The sequence below is a fragment of the Zonotrichia leucophrys genome, chromosome 8, assembly GCF_028769735.1.
Source record: "Zonotrichia leucophrys gambelii isolate GWCS_2022_RI chromosome 8, RI_Zleu_2.0, whole genome shotgun sequence".
Lineage (NCBI taxonomy): Eukaryota > Metazoa > Chordata > Aves > Passeriformes > Passerellidae > Zonotrichia > Zonotrichia leucophrys.
This window is the reverse complement of record NC_088178.1, coordinates 20,237,536-20,250,031: the sequence shown is the minus strand read 5'-3', so window position 1 is coordinate 20,250,031 and position 12,496 is coordinate 20,237,536. Positions and strand designations below refer to the sequence as shown.

The window sequence follows — 12,496 nt, the reverse complement described above, 5'->3', positions numbered from 1 at the left end:
AGCTTCAGGGTTTAAACAAGGAGAGTTAGTAACAAGGAAGGGGAGGTACTCACACACTTTGATGTGCATGCAGTTCAAGATTTCCCCTCATTCCCCTGGCCATGGATCCCCCCCAGCTCATGCAGGCCTTGTATTTGCACTTCAGGCACACATGGCAGGGGGCAAGGAGAAAGAGAAGTCACACTGCTTCTGCCCCAGCACCTTTGCAGAGGCAGCAGATTGGTGCTGAAACTGGGAAGGTTATCTTCAATGATGTGACATGTTGGTCTTGTTTCTTAAAGGAGAGAAACTGCACTGAGATCTACACACTCCAGTCTTTTACCCACATAAGTGACAAGTACTGGGGGTCAGACAAGAGCAGGAAGGCAGGGTCATCAGTGTTGTCTGCAGTCTGCTGGATGACACCACATCCTGAACTGTACTGGTGAAAACAGAGCAGCATTCCTGCAGAGTTCTCTCTGTACTGACTCATTTTGTGCTGCTCACACTTCAAGACCTTCAGGAAGTTTGATGATGCTTCTTCCCTTCACTCCCTGAGATAATGATACTCTGAAGTAACTCCTGAAGGTGATAGGGATGTTTGAGACAGGACTTGTAAAAGGAGTTAGTTTTATTCACTAGCTGCTAATTTCTTGTGATTAAATCAAATTTATAACTTTTCACACCTCAGCTCCATGGACAAGCTTGTGTGACCACCATCATGGAACTACAATGGTGAGCCTGACCAACAGGACCCAGCTGATGCTGCTATTCACTGTCCTGCTCACTACTACATGGAGCTCCCTGCCCTCCAAATCCCACCCTTACCTTAAAAGGCACTGCAGATTTATAGGAGTCAGGCACTTCCCAGCTCAGCAACACAGATGTTTTCATGACGGCATTGACACGGAAGTTCTTAGCAAACACTGGAATGAAAAACAAGGTATTTGAGCACTGCAAAGCCAAGTCAGGAGGGAGCCAGGCGGCAGCTTGACTCCAAATCTCTTTGTCTAACTCAGCAGCAGAGGTCAAAGAGTTCAGCTACAGCAGAGAAGTAAGAAATGAGGAGAAGAGAGCAGCAGCCTTTTACCAAATCTACAGTCTCTGGAGGAGTTCTGCTTTTTGATTACACTTTTCAGCATCACACAAAGGAAGTTGTAGGCTGAGCTGCAGCCTTTCTCTATCCCCACTCCACTCACACTCCCTTGGCCCTTTGTCATGATCAACAGCAGGGTAACTCAGGTACTGGATCTGCAGATGATCCTACTCAGCCACCTGCTCCAGTTCAAGCAAGAGCCTTTCATGTACAGATAAAACATCCAAGTGTCCCTGTGGATGCAATGAAGGTACCACCAACGCCCCTCTCCCCCCAAATGGCAACTCTAGAAAATCTTTGCTGAGCTTTCCCTCATTGAAATAGTTTTAGACTGGGAAGCCACACAGTACCTGATCACACCAGTCAGAGCAGAAGGGAGCGAAGCCTCATGAACCAAAGCAAAGGTCCCTGTCCTGGAGGCAGAGCTTCCTGCTGGGGTTTGTTAGAGGGGCACTTACCTTGCTCTACAGGCATGGTCCGGGACTGGATGCTGGGGCTGAGTGGCCCAGCCCCCTTATTGGTGCGGGCCCTCACTTTGATGTCGTAAGTGGTATCAGGTTTCAAATTTGTCAAAGTGATACTCGTGTCCTTGGTGATGTTAGCCAGGTCCTGCTGGCTATTTATGTCCCTGTATACCACTGTGTAGTTGACGATCTTGCCGTTCCTTTCTGCCAAGACCGGGGGGTCCCAGGCAACTTCTGTGGTGGATGTGGTGAGACCCACCACACGCAGGTTCTGCGGGAAGCCGCTCGGCACATCTTCGGCAGTTGTGATCTCCTTCTCAAACTCCTCTCCTGGGCCAGCTCTGTTCTTGGCAGACAGCTTGAAGAGGTACGTGGCCCCCTTGTGCAGGTTGGTCACTGTGTAGTGATGGTCTCTCTTCCCGAAGTCTATTGTGTTCATTTTTTCCTCATCCAGACGTCTGTACTGCAGCCGGTAACCCAGCAGCTCCCCTACCATCTCCTTGGGTGGGTGCCACTGGATGAGGGCTGTGTTCATGGCTGTCGTGCTAATCATCATGGTGGGCTTCCCCGGGACTGCAACATAAACACACAATGACCATCTATAGCCTGGGAGGAGGGAAGGAAGGACCGCTTCCGTGCTGCTCAGTCCGTGAGGAGTGAGGAAAGTGGGAAAGTTCAGACAACAGGGTGAAGAGGATGACAGACAACTCACAGGGATAGAGGCAGACTGACCCTAATCCGGTGGCGAGGGAAGCTGGAGCCAGCCAGCTCTTGGTTGCCATTTTCCCATGCGCTGCCACTTAAACCGGAAATAAATTCAGCCATATCCAGCCCCAAAATTCATCCCCTCTTACAGGAAATGTTTAAGGTACCTCAAAGCATCATATTTATCTCAGAGAAGATCTGAATCCCATCCTCCCAATCAGTGGTCTTCAGACACTGCAGCCAGTGCACAGTACCAGGCCATGCTGGCCCTGAGGCACTGCACCACAAGACACCCCGAAGCCCGATTCCAGCGCCCTGGTCTGTCTGGAGGCAGACAAATTTCATCCTGAAACCTTGCAGTTTTACCATCTGCAGAGGCAGCGAGCAGAGCTGGGTGGGCTGTTTGCCATCAGAATATATTTTGGTTTGGTTGAGAAGCAGATTCGTGATGTCAGTGTTGATGGGAGAGGTGAACACAAGCGTTCCACAGGATTTCTGCTTATGCTGCACAAGTCAAGGGGTGTCGCCGTCACTGGTTAGGAAATGATGGCTTTAAATTGATGGTTTAATACCTTGATCTCCTTCAGTTAAAAAAAGGATGCGTCTTCACATCAGCTCAGATTTGTAAACAAATCAACTGATTGGGAAGATACTCAGAATCAAAGGCATGGGGCCATAGATATGAAAAAAAGAAGAAAAAAAAAAAGAAAAGGGATTGCAGCCAAACCTAGTTAAATATCCTTGCAGATTTTTGAAATGTGTGAGCCCACATCGAGCACGAGAGAAAACTGAATTTGCCAGAATGATGCCCACTTTCTGCCATCAGAGGGCGACACCAACGCTCCCCTGTGAGGTCATGCCCACAGTGGAGCCTGTACAAAGGTCCTGAGAGCGGTTTTATAGGTATCTAAGACATCTAATTACATTGCCATTGCCAGTGCCATCCTCCTTGCACTCATAATACAACGTCTAACAGCAGCTAGTATTAAGGGACACAGTATTTTCAAAGCTGATTCCAAATATTAACCTTAAAATGTGCATCATAACATGGGAAGATCCACTGTGATTTACAGTACAACACTGGGATGTTTAGGAAGCTCTTCCTGTTTATAGGACAGCTGTAGCAATTTGATGAACAGAAAATACATCATGGCAAGGCACCAGGGAGACAGCATTTGAGATTGTGACAGTGGAAACTACCTCTGGAGCTCCCCATATGCAGTGCTGAGGAGACAGCAAGCTGTTCCTTGTTTAAAAGCACCAGGAACAAACGCTCTCGGTTTGCACAAGCTGCATTCCCATAATAACAACCGGTAAATGCTGTTCCCATGGCTGCTGTGAGGAAGCAGCAGGATTACTGGCTGCAGGACAGCTAGTGAGTGGACAAGACAGTGTCAACTAATTGGCACCACTGCCAAAGGCAAGCTTGACCACACCTGGAGGGAAGGGCCAGATGACTCCTGGGTGCTCCAGCTCCAGGCGCAGGTATGACCTACTGAGACAGCAGAACCAAACCGGCTGGGATCACCAGGACCTAGAAGTTGTGTCTGCAGCACTTCTGTGGCATTCCAGGTTTTACCATGGCTCTAGGAGCAGCCAGGCTCAGCCATGTAAGCAGTATCAATGGCAGAGAGGAGCTGAGAAGCCCCTCTTAGGAGCCCGCTGTGCCAGGGGCCCTTCCAGGCAGCACTGCAGTCACCACAGGAAGCAAGAAATGGCACTTGCCTAAAGGAACACGGTGAGGACAGGCCAGGATTCCAAAGCTGAGGGAGAGCCTGGACTTTCAGGCTTCCTCTTCCCAGGTCTCTGGACTATGCAGATGAGCTCAGACCCATGAGTTTCAATGTTCTCTCACCAGCCCTGGTAGAGTATCTCCATCTGTTTGCTGCAGTTTGCTCAGGTGATCCAGTGGCAAAGTCTGTTAAGCACGGGCTAGAGATCACAAGAGTTTGTACCTCTGCAGCATCTCCACCCCTCTTGCTTCCTCCTGGCCTTGGCCATGCTCCCCACGCACCTCTTGGGAGGTTTTACCACCACCCCACGAGGCTGTGACACTGCTCCTCACACTCACCTGCCCCTGTGGTGGTGATGACTTTGGGCTTGCTGCGGGCACCATCTCCTTTGGTGGTGTAGGCAGCAACTGTGACGGAGTAGGTGGTTTCTGGCAGCAGGCCTCCAATGACTGTCTCCTGGGAGCACATTCACGAGGCAGAGAGGAGGCAAACGAGAAGAGTAAATCCTTGTTACTGGAGTGAGCCAAAGGAAGGCACCAGGGTCAGTGTCTCCAACAGCAACACACTGACAACACTTCCTGGCTCACACTCATGCATCGTGCTCAAACACACATGTTGCACAGAGCCAGCAAACAACTGCTGCCACTCCAACACTCATGTGCCTCATTTCGACCCCTGGCTTTAACACTTGGCCTTTCCAGGGACCCACCAGCAAACCATGTCAGCAGCTCTGCTCTCCCACGGCTTCTGCCAAGAGGGAGATCTGATCCAGATCTGGTCCTGTGTGAAAGCTAAGTAAGAGGATGGTGGAGCTGTGAACCAGAGCAAAAGTCAGTTCACCTGGCTGTGAGAATCTCTTGGGGGATAATTCCAGGGTTTTTAAAGTTGTGTCTTGCAGCAGAGCCGTGGGGAGCACAGGGAGGCAGTGCAGGGGTGGGGGCCCCGGGCAGGGAGCACCTGCAGCTCTAAGCACTGTGCTCACCCTCCTTGCCAGGCACTGGGCTGCAGGGATGGGATAGGTCAGTGCAAGGCCCTGGCAAGACCTGGAGGGAAAACCTCCATCGTGGGAGGTCTGGGAGGGGCCGGACTCACAGGGTGCATCCTTGCAAGCTCTGGCTTCCTCTGGGCAGGAGGAGGGCATGGCTCCACACTTCAATTTGAGATCAAAGAGAGGAGCACCGCTCCTCCCTCCTGGCCTCCAGCAGCAATGTGACTGGTGCCAAGCCTGGCTGGCCAGGCCTGTGAAGGAGTGAGCTCAGCGAGCTCAGCAGCTCCCAGCAGCTTGGGCAGGTACCCCTTAGCAGCGTTCATCTGTGGTGCTGTGGGAGTGTCTGGGCCATTAGCACTAATAACCCATTGGGTCAGGGAGCAAGAGATGAGCAGGCTGGAGAAGGGGCTGGGGAAGCTTTTGTAAAGGAGGCAGCGGCTCCATGTTGGTTATTTACCCCTTCAGACACGGCAATGAGCAGTGATGGAGTGGGTTAAGTTTGAGCTGCGGAGAACAGGCAGCATGGGCACTGTCAGAAGCTGCTCCAGGGGTCTGACCCCTGCCCAGGGGATCCTTGCCAGACTGAGGGGTACCAGGGGTGCCTGTGGTTGCAGCCACTCTCCCATTACTCACTCGCACAAACACCCACGCTATTAAACCTGCTGATTTCCAGTCAGTGCTGCTGGTTCAGGTTCCCTGCCCAGGCTTACTCATCCAAATCACCACGTTACCATCGCAGAACCAGCCAGCCCAGAGAAGTATCAACAAGCACCAACAAGAACCCCGCCAAAATCACCGTGTGAACCAGAGTCCGACCCCAGTCCGCCCCTGCAGCAGATGGTGTGTGCGGGTGAGCGGCCACGCATCCCACCGGGGCCAATGGAGCCGGGGGAAGCACTCTCACAAAACCTGCACACTCTGAACGTCCCAGGAGAATTCACTCCTCCCAAACCCATGCAAAGAGAAGTTCTCACGCGGAAGCATGCCACCGGGAGCGAAGCAAGCAAGCTGGGAGGAGGGGAGAGAGACGAGGGATGGATGAAAGAAGGTCTGATTGCATAATGCAAACACAGTGCTGTCATGACACAGCCACTCCGAGCAAGAATGCTCCGCATAAAGCAGGAGGAGAAATGCATTGTGCTGGGGAAGCTCACAGTAGGGCACATAATTGAATTGCTGACTCTAAAGAGGTCATTTTCTAGTTTGTTCCTCAAAATTTATATCTCAGAATTATGTGGGGAAAAATTCGATTTAACTGTTTAAATGTGATTGTCTTCTTATTACTATCTGTGTTTCAACCAAAGGTCATGGTTGAGGGTGTAGGTTATTTCTCATGACTATGATCAATGTGGTTTAAAGATTATGTATCTAATTTTACCACATAACTTGGTGGGCCAACTACTGCAGGATGAGTCTCCTGAGTTGATCACTTGAACCTGCCTAAAAACACTGCAACAAGCTGGAAAAACAGATTATAGGAAATGTCAATTGCTTTTCTGCATTTAGGAGCAATCTAAATGCCAATTTTTTTCTGGATTTGCTGCCTGTGGAAGGTTTCACAATGTGACTCTCCAGCCTCATTAAGGGAGTGAAAGGAGTGTTTTGACAGTACTGTGTCTACAAAATTCACAAATCGATTTACCAAACCCCTCTCTTCCAACCTGGAATTCACACAAGTGGTACTTACATGGTCGACGGAGTCCTCAGCTCTCCACTGACGAGGGAGAAAGGAAGGAGGAGAGAAAAATGGAGACACAGAATTTTAAGGGGCAACGTGTAGGAAAGGGATGACAATGACGACAACAGCAGGGGTTAGCAGAACTGGGTTGGGGGAATTACAACACTTATACACAGAGGGTCACTTGACACAGGTTGTGCCAAGGGAAGAAATGGCATAGAGCAATTTTTGACATGCTGCTAGCCTGAGCAATGAGTCTGAGATCATTCACACAAAGAGCTTCCTTCTCACTCGGGTGGAGAGTCCCCCCCCTTACTTTTTGTACTTTGCAGTACTTTCCCCTTCTGACTTTGTTTGCGTTTTTCTGCCTCTTCCACGAGCAGAAGCAAGAAGGGACAGGTTGTCCCAACCAGGCTCTGATGGTGACTGCTGCCTCACAAGTCACTCACAACAGCTCTGTTGCCTAATATCCAGTTTCTGTTCTAGTGATCCTCCAGTCACCATCTCTTGTTGAGAACCAAAGACTTCAACACACAAAACAGAGGCACTCTCTGCAGGGAAGCACCAATACAGCATTTCTAGAGCTTCTTTTTCCTGTATCATTTGCAAAATGCTCTGGGGACTTCAGAAAACCAAAAAGTGCCATCTGTCCATCAACAGTGCAAGAGAAGCTGAGATCTCACACAGAGCTTACACTAAGCTGCTCCTCTCCAACAGTGGTGTGTGGTTTGGAGAGAGGTTCAAACTTGTACATGTACTGAGGAAACAGCTTCTCACTCCCAATTACACAACACCAAATGGCAAACACTCATTTGGCAACAGCAGCCCTGCAGGGAAAGCTTCTACACAAACTAATCCCCACCAAAAGCTCACATGGATTCCTGGCCATCCAGGCTCAATACAGGCTCTGAACTCTTCTGGCTGGATTTGGGTTGCAGGGCATCAAAGCTGCGTTGGGTGGTGAGACAGCAGAGCCTGGCTGCTGGCACGCATGCCCACAGCAGTGCTCTTTGTGGCTGGGGCTCCAAAGGAGGCTTGCAGAGATCACACAGAACTCCCTCAGCCAAGGTGATGTGTTACAGCTCACGTTACTAAATCTGCCTGGGGGAAGCACCGGCCCATGGGTTCAAGCACAGAGATGAAAGTGGAGATAGGTATTATTGCCCCTGATTCACAGTGTGAGACCTGGCAAACCTTGCTTCTGAGCCTGACCTGCCAGCTGTGAAACTGCTCAGATACCAACTTCCTTGGGACCCTGGGAAGCTCAGCGAAGTGTTTGGGAAGCTGCAAGTGTAACACAAGCACTGAAAGGCATCAAAGATACAAGTTGCCTTTTGAACTCAGGCTATTTGAGGTGGCTTTCGAAGGCAGCAGCCTATCACAGTGGCATAGTACTCACCTCAGCAGTAAAATACAGGGCATACTTTCAAAATATTTGCTGTTTTATTCTCTAAATTAAAAAAAAAAAGAAGCTGTTGGAGAAATGTTTCTCTAAGATTTTATTATAGTTCACTTATTAGGTGCCATGAGACTGCAGTACAATTATTCCCTAAACCATCCTAACAGTAAATTTCAGCAGAGAGGTCAAGTTTCCCCTACATATTTTATATAAAGCCAAGACCCTCACTAAGTATTATGGTCACTAAAGGCTCTCTTTCCACACACCCTCAGTACCATTTCCACTGCTGCACACTTGGCTGAACCCAAGCCATTGCTGTTTATGTCCCACCCATGCCAGCCTGGCCATACCTCGGTCAGCAGCCACACACTCCTCCCTGCTATCTAAAAGCTGGCACAAGTCCTGCCATAGGAAGGATCCCAGGCCTGGTACTCACATCTACAAAAGCATGTCCCTGGTGGGTGGAAGCCACGTGGCTGGGAACACTCAGCCTGCCTCCCTATAGCTACAGGAGCAGAATGTGACCCCTCACTGCAACAACAACAGAGCAGAGCTGGGCTCAGGAGGCCTCTCACACCACAGCAGGGAGTTTATCATGCCCTAGGATTTTAAACGGAGTGTTTAACGTTCCAACTCTGCTTGCTCTAATGTTTCAGTGGACTTTAATCTTGGATTAGATCAGAGTGCAAAGAAATGCCTTGAGATCTGTGCTGGAGTAACGACTGTGAAAAGCCAGGCCTGCATAAATACCTTGGTAGAAATTCAGTTTCATTACAAAAATTTAATCTACAGATCAAAACATTTCCTTCCTTAAACTAGCTCAATTGCTTCTTAACTGTTTAAGGTTGGTCAGTAAGACAAATTGATCTGAAAAGCCCAGGAGCAGTCATAAAAAGAACTGAGAGAGGGCTGTGTGCATGAGGCAGGATGGCTCTGGGAAGTGCTAAAGCTAACAGTGTGTATTTATGGCAGCTGCAATGCTTTAATGTTTCATTTTACACTTCAACACAGCACAGTCATGTCTCACCAGGGAATGGCTGTTTTCCCTGACCAAGGCTCTTGCAAAAGACAGATTCAAGCCCTCAACAGTCCCAGCTATGGGAAGCCAATACTGGTTTTCCTGCAGATCCTTCTCCTCTCTCCTTCAGTGACTGTGGTGCAACAGTGGAACTCCAGACATAAACTCAGTTACTTGGTCAATGAGATGCAGAGGGGTCTGAGGGTACCAGAACTTCATCTTGGTCCTTCACTGAAGTGCCTCTTGGATGATGCCTTACAGTTTTGTTCCACCTAGGAAGCAGAGAACATCCCAGCTCCATACCAGAATCCCACCTAGACAAGCACATACGTATGAGATGTTCCAAGTACATTTAGAGAAAGATCTTGACTATCACACCACGGAAAAGGGAGGCTGCAAATTCCTGTGTTGTGCCTGGGGTGGGTACTGCTCAGGGAGAATTGAAGTCTGCTTTCTCCTTTGATCTCAATCCAATAGCTTGAAGTGATTGCCATTTCTTCTTCCTGCTCTTCTCGAGCAAGCTGGTGGGATGTGCACTTAGTTTGCATGCTGGTTGGTGAAGGGCTGCCTGCAGAGACCACACCACCCTCCTGTGAGCCTGCAGCCCTTCTTGTGGGCAGCACATACCTCTCCTGTGCCATGACTCTGTTTGCACAGCAGGAGGAGAAGGTGGCAGGAAACTCTTCTCCACAAAGCCTGACCTCCGTGTAGCCAGCTGTCCTGAGCTAGTCCTGCAAAGTTATTTGGGCAGGCTGGATCTGCAGGGAGGGTGGGGTTAAAGCCAACTGCCCCTCCTAACATCCAGCAGCTGCCCAGAGATTGGAGACCAAGGAAATGAGGTGGGCCCCCATCTGCCCCTGTCAAGCTTAATGCTTGTGTCCCCTGGCCCTGGTATCCCTTGCTCCCTAGAGCTGGTGAGGACTTGAAGCTGTGGTGGAATGCAGCTCTGGTTTCCTTTCAAAAGCCCTCTCTTGGTGCCTTTTGCAAGCCCCAGGGCACAGAGATGAATCTTCTGCCATCGCCCACCTCAGGACCCGGCTGAGCCGTGACAGGCACGGCCCAGGCAAGAGGAGCTGCAGGTACCTGATCCAGCTCTGCAGCCGCACAACCCTGGCTGCTCCTCCACAGGGTAGGGTCACATTAGCTTGTCCATCAGGCTGTCAGTAGGAGGTGAGAGCTTAGACTGGAAGGCACACAGAATCCTGACAGAGGTAATCAGTCACAGGCACAGCCACAGAGGGGAGGGAGAGGCCTCAGCTCCATCACAGGACCTTCTTAACAACTGATTACTCTGCCGAGGCAGGAGGCTGTAAAATAAAATGTGATCTCTCCAGGTCCAGGGCCCCCACGTCTCTGCTGATGTTTCAGTCCTTTCCGCTCAAACGGTTTTGAAAGCTCCTAATCCACATTATCTGCATAGCTAACAGCTCCGTTCCCTCGCCTTTTTCCTTTCATCTTCGTTTACTCTCTTTCCATTTCTCATCTTCAATAAGGAAAAATCATGAGTCAGCTTTAGTATCAGTGTCTTCACACTGTCTGCAGGCAGCAGATAGTACATACCTACTCAAATCAGCACACAGCCTGGCTAGGCAGGAGGAGGGGCTCTGCCTACCTGTCCAGAGATTTTCTTCTCTGACCCTAAGACTTTCAATCCATTTAATTCTCTCCCTGTGCACCGGTATAAATGTTTGTGAGTGTTTATGAGTACTGAACTGTGGCCATCTTCATCCAATGACCTTCAGGGGCAGGTTTTCCAGTGTATCTTTTTGTTTTCTTTCATAGAAAATGACTCTTCCAGGACCACTCGTTAAAGTTTCATCTGGCTGCTCGCAAAGACACGCACTGCTGTACTGAAAGATGGCAGCTCTTACAGGGTTCTTCAGCATCTGGAGCAGATGTATTTCATCACAAGCACAGGTCATGCCTGGTTTCTCACTCTTTTGGGAAATAGAGATCTCTTCTGCCAAGTCAGTGAAACCTCTTCCCTGCACGGTCGTCGTTAGTTTATCCCAAGAGTGACATGACTCTTTCAGAGTAGATGCTTCTCTGCAACTATCATTTTTACTTCCAAAAATTACAGTGGATGAGTTTGCCACCATACACAGCAGGAAAAAATATCACAGAAATCAAGAACTTTCCCATATAAATTCACCAAATATGGAAGACTGACAAATGGCCTGAGAGGCCAGGAAACTTCTAGGAACTTGCCTCCTTGATGCACACATTGAAACTAATGCAAAATCCAGCACTCCTTCAAAAGTTTCTGGCTCTGGCATCCTCATTCTGCACATCAGCATGGGATTTCTCTCTCTGAAATGTATGAGTAAGGAGTGAAAGCAGAACTGGCTGGGCAAGCATAAAATATTTGAAAACACCAAGAAGAAAAACAGTGCCAGCTTCGCCCACCTACACTTGGGACCAACCCATTAACTCCAAACTCCAGCTGAACAACACAGCCTCGATTGTTCTAACAACACAGAAGATTATATCCTCCTGGCATAAGTAAAGGGCAGTAAGCAGCTTCTCTAACTATTACAACAAAGCAACATCTGAAACATAAACAGAGACATGCCCCAGACAACACTGCAAGGACCCTCAAAGTATTTTCCCTCTTTAAAGTTTTCCCCTTCCACATTATTACTGAGTTTTATCCTTCGGAATATGAATGGGGACTAAAGCTGCCTCTGTGCACTGCACTCCCCACTGACAAAGCATAAATGATTCACAGCTGCATTCAGGAGACAGATCAATTAATCGTTGCAGCTCTCCAGTATTTATACTGGGCATCATTCAAGTCAGCCAGCTCTGAATCGATTCCTCGTTGCTTCCAACAGCAGCAGATCCTGTTCTTCATTTATACGATTATCTTAGTTGAGAACAGCGTGGGTCATCCAGGATGAAGGACCCCTGCTCCAAGGAAGAGTTGTATTTCATTGCACACAGCGCACCAAAAACTTCCCTGGACCTTAGGAAAAAGGCAACTTTACATTCCTGGGCTGTGCAGAGTGCACAGCTGTGCCTGGAGCAGTATGAGGTAAGGGGGCTGCAGCTCACAGGCAGTGAGGTATCCATGAGATGGCCTAAATACGAACAGATTGTTTTGTGGGGAATACAAAGACAAAGTCATTTACAGGGGATGTGGGCCTCTACCTCGTTTTTTTTTTCTTCCTCCCCAGCCTTTTCCAGACTAAGCTGGCTTCTCCTACAGTTTTGTTTCAAGAAGCAATGCAACACCAAGTCACTGCCCTGCAAAAGCAGGAGGGAGGGGAGGCTTTGCTGAGCCAGGAGTACTGTTCTGCCTGGCATGTTGTGCCCACATAGGGATGCAGAGCCACCCATGTGCCCTACAAGCTGGCAGCACCCAGGTGGATGCTATCAAGAAAGACACTTTGCCCTGAACATAATAAGCATCACAAAAGAAAGACTCAAGGTGTAT

At 49.2% G+C, this 12,496-nt stretch overlaps 1 protein-coding gene across 18 annotated transcripts in view; it reads right to left on the bottom strand.

The window, feature by feature from the left end:
• PTPRF (protein tyrosine phosphatase receptor type F) overlaps nucleotides 1-12,496 on the bottom strand; it is a 374,388-nt gene that overhangs the window by 47,153 nt on the left and 314,739 nt on the right. For 10 of the 18 annotated variants that reach the window (XM_064719971.1, XM_064719970.1, XM_064719975.1 and 7 more), the window contains 4 exons: nucleotides 6,653-6,679; nucleotides 4,316-4,433; nucleotides 1,534-2,112; nucleotides 808-905 (listed from right to left, as the gene is read on the bottom strand). In XM_064719971.1, coding sequence (XP_064576041.1) covers nucleotides 808-905; nucleotides 1,534-2,112; nucleotides 4,316-4,433; nucleotides 6,653-6,679 — 822 coding nt within the window. The remainder of the gene's footprint in view (nucleotides 1-807; nucleotides 906-1,533; nucleotides 2,113-4,315; nucleotides 4,434-6,652; nucleotides 6,680-12,496) is intronic. The other 8 variants (XM_064719974.1, XM_064719979.1, XM_064719981.1 and 5 more) reach the window with 3 other exon arrangements.